The following is a 9,199-nucleotide window of genomic DNA, read 5'->3' as shown; positions in this document are numbered from 1 at the left end:
ATCACTAAAGCCATTAAACAATCAGATGTGTTCCTGTCATAAAGCCATTACACAATCAGGATGTGTTCCCTGTCATAAGCCATAACAATCAGGATGTGTTTCCCTGCATAAAGCCATTAAACAATCAGGATGTGTTCCCTGTCATAAAGCCATTAAACAATCAGGATGTGTTCCCTGTCATAAAGCCGTACACAATCAGGATGTGTTCCCTGTCATAAAGCCATTAAAACAATCAGGATGTGTTCCCTGTCATAAAGCCAACACAATCAGGATGTGTTCCCTGTCATAAACCATACACATCAGGATGTGTTCCCTGTCATAAAGCCATTAAACAATCAGATGTGTTCCCTGTCATAAAGCCATACACATCAGGATGTGTTCCCTGTCATAAAGCCGTACACAATCAGGATGTTTCCCTGTCATAAAAGCCATTAACAATCAGGATGTTTCCCTGTCATAAAGCCATTAAACAATCAGGATGTGTTCCCTGTTCATAAACGCGTACACAATCAGGATGTGTTCCCTGTCATAAAGCCTGTAACACAATCAGGATGTGTTCCCTGTCATAATGGCCTGATTTCTATTGCTTAATTTATGGGTATGTTTGAAATTAGTAAACATTGTCATCAAACCATGTTCATATTACCCTCGTATGTGCTTGCACTGTGCACTCAGCAGGCACAGTTTGACTGGTAGAAAAACTTAACTCGCCGAACAGAGATGCCAGAAGAAATGAAGTGTCAAGCAGAAAGAGACAAAGAAGGCTGCATACATGTCTCCCCTTGGGGGAACAGGACTTTTGGCACCAGTGGAAAGCAGGGTCCATGATATGCAGTGAGCCAATGTTTACAACTCAGTCCTCTCATCTTCAAGTCTGTTGATGTTTAGAGGAATAACGGCAAACATACTGTCTTTAAAGTAATGGACTATCTGTGCAGAGCCGTGTGTGATGGTAACAACAGGGTTCAATCCCTGTGTCCACCCTTCCTACTGTTTCTTCCACTTGGCTGTCTCCCTGTCTGATTTCCTTACTGTGAAATAACAAGAAGTAATGGCACCATGTGAGACATTGTGCTGCGCAAATCAAACCCACTCCTAGATGGAACTTGTGAAAATACACCATCTGCAATGATTGAATCCTGACCTTATCATATTGAAATGACCAAAAGGAGAAACATTCTGTTTGGTCAACATGATTATGAAGATTGCACACAGTTGCAGACATAGGTACTGGCAATGTTGTATATATTGGCAATGTTAGCAGAGAAAAAAGGAATCTGCATTAGTATATAAAAATTACAAATATACAAGAAGTCTCTGGTAGCTTGACTTTAGAGATCTGGGGAAGGGAGATTCATTGCTGTCTATATTGGTTTGAATGGTATAGGCCTTCACATTGGATTCTCCCAGCAGCACTGAGCTGTGGATGATCCCTAGCCTGGCCTCTTTGTAGTAAGGTGCACCCACGTCCCTCCCCAGTATGATTGTCATGTGTCTGGCCAGACAGCCACAACAGGGCAGAGGTATGTGAAAGAGTCCTAGAAGGCTGGCTTGTCTCCTACAGATTTGCACTTGATCAGTGTGAGATGCCACACCTCTGCGTTGTTCAGCAGGAGCCACGTTGAGCGGGCACGTGTACCAGACGGCCAGGACACTATCAAATCAAATGTTATTGGTCACAACACATGTTAGCAAATTTATTGGTCCATACACATGTACAAATGTTATTGGTCACATACACATGGTTAGCAAATGTTATGTCACACACATGGTTCAATGTATTGGTCACATACACATGGTTAGCAAATGTTATTGCAGTGTAGTGAATACTTGTAATAATTTTCTTGGCTAACAATGTAAGTATAATACATAAAAATAAAAAAATACTGCAAAGTTTCCTAAGGACTAGAAGCGAGACAGCCCTCTCTGTCGGCGCCATCTTGAGTCTGCGCCATTGGCCATGCGCCATCTAAACTGGAGCTGTCTGCCCGGTGCAGCACAGAGAAACAGGTGGTTCTTACAGGTACACTCTCTGGGGTTGATGACACCACAGGCCACCAACTCATGGACACAAGCACAGTATAACAGGTTGGGTCAGTCACATATGTCAGTTAAACTCTGGCCTGAGGAGGCCGGACACCACCATCCATATCAAGCAGGACAACAGAGCCTGACTAAGGTGCCTGAGGTTCGACATCTCCAACGATCTCCAGCAAGCGTGATTAGGACTCATCTGTGTATGTGTGTATGTGTGTGTGGGTGGGGGGGGTGACAGACCACACAATCCATTTAGATGGAGGCACACCTCATTGAAGTCAGGCCAAGATGGTGCCTCTGATCCCTTTATGAAATGATCCTGTTCCCCAGCCAGAGACTGAGGAATCTTAGGACCTAACTAAACATTTTGGCCAATGAAGAGAGAACGTCCAATCACAGACTGTCTTTGTTATGTTTGTAGCTCCGTCCAGACTGAGCTGCTTCAATTGGCTGTTTGAGGCTGTCCTGACCAGATGGAAGGGTTATATGGCTCCGAGCCTTGTTAGCACAGGGTACATCTGTCAACAACAGATGAACACTAAATACTAACAGTTCATCCTGGAACTCAAAGATGACTCACACAGTACATCTATCAAGTCATTTATCTATATACTTGTAGCATTCCTGTGTCTCTCCACATAGGCTTGATTTTTCAGGCCACCTGGGTGACATATTGTCAGATTTAGCCTCATACCTTCTGTAATATACCTGATTGTCTGGAGGTGTTCTTTAGTAAACAGAATATTAATTCTGCAAAATAACTGAAAACCACAAAGAGGCCTTGGATTGCAAGACAGAGCTAAGCCGAGGATTTATGGAGTTAGGTAGAGTTAGAAAGTATCTGTCAGGATATTACAATGTACATTCACTTTTAATCCATCTGTCTGCATATTTCCAAGATGTTATACGAGGGTGCAGTGAGTAACCCGATTAGGTTGGACGATACTCTTCTCGGCAATTATCTTGAAAAAAAACGTATACTTAAAAACTGTAAATCGACCAATCCTCCATCGTTAAGACAATGGAAAAATCATATACTTCATTATCTAAATATGGAAAAAGCGTAGGCAACAAGAAGGAACAAATGGTGCAATTTGAGGACATGGCGAAGAGTAGTGCAGGCATCGAGATAGGGTGAGAGTAGTTGGGTCTTAGCAGGAAGTATGTTGTTGATATTTTTAGTATGTTGTCTTTTGTCTTTTGTATGTGTATGTTTTGTATTGTTCACTGAACAAAAATATAAACGCAACATGTAAATGTTGGTCCCATGTTTCACGAGTTGAAATAAAAATTCCCAGATATTTCCATGTGCACAAAAAGCTTATTTTCTCATCAAATTCTGTGCACAAATTTGTTTACATCCCTGTAGTGAGTATTTCTCCCCTGTCAAGATAATCCATCCACCTGACATGGGACAACAGGCCACTCAAAAATTAGCAGTTTTGTCACACAACCCAATGCCACAGATGTCTCAAATTTTGAGGGAGCATGCAATTGCCATACTGACTGCAGAATGCCCACCAGTGCTGTTGCCAGATAATTTAATGTTCCTTTCTTCTACCATAAGCCGCCCCGACGTCTTTTAGAAAATTTAGCGGTACGTCCAACCGGCCTCACAACCGCAGACCTGAACCTGAATTAATTTCAATTGACTGATTTCCTCATATGAACTGTAACTCAGTAAAATCAATAAAATTGTTGCATGTTGCGTTTATATTTTTGTTCAGTATAAAATCAAAAAAATTAAATAACAATAAAACTACAGTTTACAGTTTACAGTACATGTATATTTTGTATTCATAAATTATTTTTGAATGATAATTAAGTTGAGTGTTTAAGGTTTCCAAAAGGATAAATTGTTTTTAATGGAGCATTCATGCTTTGGCCAATTACCCTCAGCTAATCAAAAGGAAGATTCAATACCTCCAATGAGTAATGGAGTCAGAAAGGGCAAGTTTCCTGTACATGGGATGAAAAGACACCAGTCAGGTCTGTAGGATAGCATGAAAACCAGTTCTAGGCCTTCGCATCTTCGTTACAGCAAAAAGCAAGAATTTCATCAACATTTCAATTACAATTGAAAAGTATATTTAATATCAATAAATAAAATCAAATAAATTAAAATATGTTTTTTTTCACATACACCGGATAGTGCAGTGAAATGTGTTGTTTACAGGGTTAGGTCTGCACCCCTGGAGCAAATAGGGTTAAGTGCCTTGGCTCATCAGGAGGATTAATAATCTGATAAAATATATCTTTTGTCAAATGTCAGAATGTATTAGCCTAGAACAAATCATGCTGCTGGTAGGGCTACAAAAGAGATACAGGAAAATGCACCCTCTTTTCCCAGACATGGAAACCTAATTGAAATTGAGTAATAGCCTATTAACAGGGAAAACAGCTGTTTGGGTGTAGTGCATTTTTTGTGAAAAATAACTTTTATTTATACATACATTCATAAGCCTGCATATTTAGCGGTAACAATCAGGATGTGTTCCCTGTCATAATGGCCTGATTTCTATTGCTTAATTTATGGGTATGTTTGAAATTAGTAAACATTGTCATCAAACCATGTTCATATTACCCTCGTATGTGCTTGCACTGTGCACTCAGCAGGCACACGTTTTTGACTGGTAGAAAAACTTAACTCGCCGAACAGAGATGCCAGAAGAAAGATGAAGTGTCAAGCAGAAAGAGACAAGAGAAGGCTGCATACATGTCTCCCTTTGGGGGAACAGGACTTTTGGCACCAGTGGAAAGCAGGGTCCATGTATGGCAGTGAGCCAATGTTGTACAACTCAGTCCTCTCATCTTCAAGTCTGTTGATGTTTAGAGGAATAACGGCAGAACATACTGTCTTTAAAGTAATGGGACTATCTGTGCAGAGCCGTGGTGTAGTGGTAACAACAGGGTTCAATCCCTGTGTCCACCCTTCCTACTGTTTCTTCCACTTGGCTGTCTCCCTGTCTGATTTCCTTACTGTGAAAATAACAAGAAGTAATGGCACCATGTGAGACATTGTGCTGCGCAAATCAAACCCACTCCTAGATGGAACTTGTGAAAATACACCATCTGCAATGATTGAATCCTGACCTTATCATATTGAAATGACCAAAAGGAGAAACATTCTGTTTGGTCAACASTGATTATGAAGATTGCACACAGTTGCAGACATAGGTACTGGCAATGTTAGATATATTGGCAATGTTAGCAGAGAAAAAAGGAATCTGCATTAGTATATAAAAGTTACAAATATACARGAAGTCTCTGGTAGCTTGACTTTAGAGATCTGGGGAAGGGAGGATTCATTGCTGTCTATATTGGTTTGAATGGTATAGGCCTTCACATTGGATTCTCCCAGCAGCACTGAGCTGTGGATGATCCCTAGCCTGGCCTCTTTGTAGTAAGGTGCACCCACGTCCCTCCCCAGTATGATGTCATGTGTCTGGCCAGACAGCCACAAGGTGTATGACAGTCAGCCTCTGCAGATGCTGTACTGTGAAAGAGTCCTGGAAGGCTGGCTTGTCTCCTACAGATTTGCACTTGATCAGTGTGAGATGCCACACCTCTGCGTTGTTCAGCAGGAGGGCCACGTTGAGCGGGCACGTGTACCAGACGGCCAGGAGCACTATCAAATCAAATGTTATTGGTCACATACACATGGTTAGCAAATGTTATTGGTCACATACACATGGTTAGCAAATGTTATTGGTCACATACACATGGTTAGCAAATGTTATTGCGAGGTAGTGAAAACTTGTAATAATTTTCTTGGCTAACAATGTAAGATATAATACATAAAAATAAAAAAATACTGCAAAGTTTCCTAAGGACTAGAAGCGAGACAGCCCTCTCTGTCGGCGCCATCTTGAGTCTGCGCCATTGGCCATTGGCGCCATCTAAACTGGAGCTGTCTGCCCGTGCAGCACAGAGAACAGGTGGTTCTTACAGGTACACTCTCTGGGTTGATGACACCACAGGCCACCAACTCATGGACACAAGCACAGTATAACAGGTGTGGTCAGTCACATATGTCAGTTAAACTCTGGCCTGAGGAGGCCGGACACCACCATCCATATCAAGCAGGACAACAGAGCCTGACTAAGGTGCCTGAGGTTCGACATCTCCAACGATCTCCAGCAAGCGTGATAGGACTCATCTGTGTAGTGTGTATGTGTGTGGTGGGGGGCGGGGAGGTGACAGACCACACAATCCATTTAGATGGAGGCACACCTCATTGAAGTCAGGCCAAGATGGTGCCTCTGATCCCTTTATGAAATGGATCCTGTTCCCCAGCCAGAGACTGAGGGAATCTTAGGACCTAACTAAGCAGTTTTTGGCCAATGAAGAGAGAACGTCCAATCACAGACTGTCTTTGTTATGTTTGTAGCTCCGTCCAGACTGAGCTGCTCAATTGGCTGTTTGAGGCTGTCCTGACCAGATGGAAGGGAGTATATTGGCTCCGGAGCCTTGTTAGCACAGGGTCACATCTGTCAACAACAGAATGAACACTAAATACTAACAGTTCATCCTGGAACTCAAAGATGACTCACACAGTACATCTATCAAGTCATTTATCTATATACTTGTAGCATTCCTGTGTCTCTCCACATAGGCTTGATTTTTCAGGCCACCTGGTGACATATTGTCAGATATTAGCCTCATACCTGCTGTAATTACCTGATTGTCTGGAGGTGTTGCTTTGAGTAATGACAGAATATTAATTCTGCAAAATAACTGAAAACCACAAGAGGGCCTTGGATTGCAAGACAGACTAAGCCGAGGATTTATGGAGTTAGGTAGAGTTAGAAAGTTAGCTGTCAGGAGTATTACAATGTACATTCACTTTTAATCCATCTGTCTGCATATTCCAAGATGTTATACGAGGGTGCAGTGAGATACCCGATAGGTTGGACGATACTCTTCTCGGCAATTATCTTGAAAAAACGTATACTTAAAAACTGTAAATCGACCAATCCTCCATCGTTAAGACAATGGAAAAATCATATACTTCATTATCTAAATATGGAAAAAGCGTAGGCAACAGAGAGGAACAAAATGGTGCAATTTGAGGACATGGCGAAGAGTAGTGCAGGCATCGAGATAGGGGTGAGAGTAGTTGGGTCTTAGCAGGAGTGATGTTGTTGATATTTTTTWGTATGTTGTCTTTTGTCTTTTGTATGTGTATGTTTTGTATTGTTCACTGAACAAAAATATAAACGCAACATGTAAAGTGTTGGTCCCATGTTTCACGAGTTGAAATAAAATATCCCAGATATTTTCCATGTGCACAAAAAGCTTATTTCTCTCAAATTCTGTGCACAAATTTGTTTACATCCCTGTTAGTGAGTATTTCTCCCCTGTCAAGATAATCCATCCACCTGACATGGGACAACAGGCCACTCAAAAATTAGCAGTTTTGTCACACAACCCAATGCCACAGATGTCTCAAATTTTGAGGGAGCATGCAATTGCCATACTGACTGCAGGAATGCCCACCAGTGCTGTTGCCAGATAATTTAATGTTCCTTTCTCTACCATAAGCCGCCTCCGACGTCGTTTTAGAAAATTTAGCGGTACGTCCAACCGGCCTCACAACCGCAGACCTGAACCTGAATTAATTTCAATTGACTGATTTCCTCATATGAACTGTAACTCAGTAAAATCAATAAAATTGTTGCATGTTGCGTTTATATTTTTGTTCAGTATAAAATCAAAAAAATTAAATAACAATAACTACAGTTTACAGTTTACAGTACATGTATATTTTGTATTCATAAAGTTATTTTTGAATGATAATTAAGTTGAGTGTTTAAGGTTTCCAAAAGGATAAATTGTTTTTATTTGGAGCATTTCATGCTTTGGCCAATTACCCTCAGCTAATCAAAAGGAAGATTCAATACCTCCAATGGAGTAATGGAGTCAGAAAGGGCAAGTTTCCTGTACATGGGATGAAAAGGACACCAGTCAGGTCTGTAGGATTTAGCATGACAACCAGTTCTAGGGCCTTCGCCATTTCGTTACAGCAAAAAGCAAGAATTTCATCAACATTTCAATTACAATTGAAAAGTATATTTAATTATCAATAATAATAAAATCAAATAAATTAAAATATGTTTTTTTGTCACATACACCGGATAGGTGCAGTGAAATGTGTTGTTTACAGGGTTAGTAGTCTGGCACCCCTGGAGCAAATTAGGGTTAAGTGCCTTGCTCATCAGGAGGATGTTAATAATCTGATAAAATTATACTTTTGTCTGAAATGTCAGAATGTATTAGGCCTAGAACAAGTCAGTGCTGCTGGTAGGGCTACAAAAGAGATACAGGAAAATGCACCCTCTTTTCCCAGACATGGAAACCTAATTGAAATTGAGTAATAGCCTATTAACAGGGAAAACAGCTGTTTGGGGTGTAGTGCATTTTTTGGTGAAAAATAACTTTTATTTATACATTACATTCATAAGCCTGCATATTTAAGCGGTAAGGGCCGAGCGTATGTGGCATTTGGCCAATATAACACGGATAAGGACTGTTCTTAAGCACAACGCAACGTGGAGTGCCTGGATACAGCCCTTAGCCGTGGTCTATTGGCCATATACCACAAACCCCCTTTGGTGCCTTATTACTATTGTAAACTGGTTACCAAGGTAATTAGAGCAGTCTGTCCGGCGTACTGTGTGGACCTGTACTGTGTGGACCTGCCTAGCTGCGCACTGGCCAAGATAAATAAAGCTCACCTAGCTAGTGTGGTGGGTGTAGACCGGGCTAAGTTGCCCCTTGGCGCTGATCTTGGGTCAATTTTGCATTTTCCCACTAATAGTTAAGGTTAAGATTGGGGGAGGGCCCGAGAGAAGCTGATCCTAGATCTGTACCTTGGGTAAACTTCACCACGGCACAATATCATACTGTAGCTCAACAACATGTAAACAATGTGTGACTTAAGCCATTCTCTGCTTCAGATGCACAATGTCAAGGGGGGCATTGCAAATGCCCATAAGGCTAATGTCGTCATACTGTAGGCCAGTGGTTCCCAACTCCGATCCTCGTGTACCTCTAACAGTAGACAGTTTTATTGTAGCCCCGGACAAGCACACCTGACTCAACTTGATAACTAATCATCATGACCTCAATGAGTTGAATCAGGCATGTTTGTCTGGGGCTG

The 9,199-nt window shown here is 41.4% G+C and overlaps 1 protein-coding gene across 1 annotated transcript; it reads right to left on the bottom strand.

The window, feature by feature from the left end:
* Positions 1-5,269: 5,269 nt before the first annotated feature.
* LOC139029103 (uncharacterized) lies at positions 5,270-8,053 on the bottom strand. Its single transcript, XM_070448205.1, is given in 3 exon segments — positions 5,270-5,507; positions 5,509-5,665; positions 7,984-8,053. Coding segments are annotated over 3 exon segments (465 nt in total).
* Positions 8,054-9,199: the final 1,146 nt, after the last annotated feature.

Source organism: Salvelinus sp. IW2-2015, linkage group LG18 (genome assembly GCF_002910315.2).
Source record: "Salvelinus sp. IW2-2015 linkage group LG18, ASM291031v2, whole genome shotgun sequence".
Taxonomy (NCBI): domain Eukaryota; kingdom Metazoa; phylum Chordata; class Actinopteri; order Salmoniformes; family Salmonidae; genus Salvelinus; species Salvelinus sp. IW2-2015.
The sequence above is the reverse complement of the archived record's forward strand: the minus strand, read 5'-3'. Positions and strand labels throughout refer to the sequence as shown.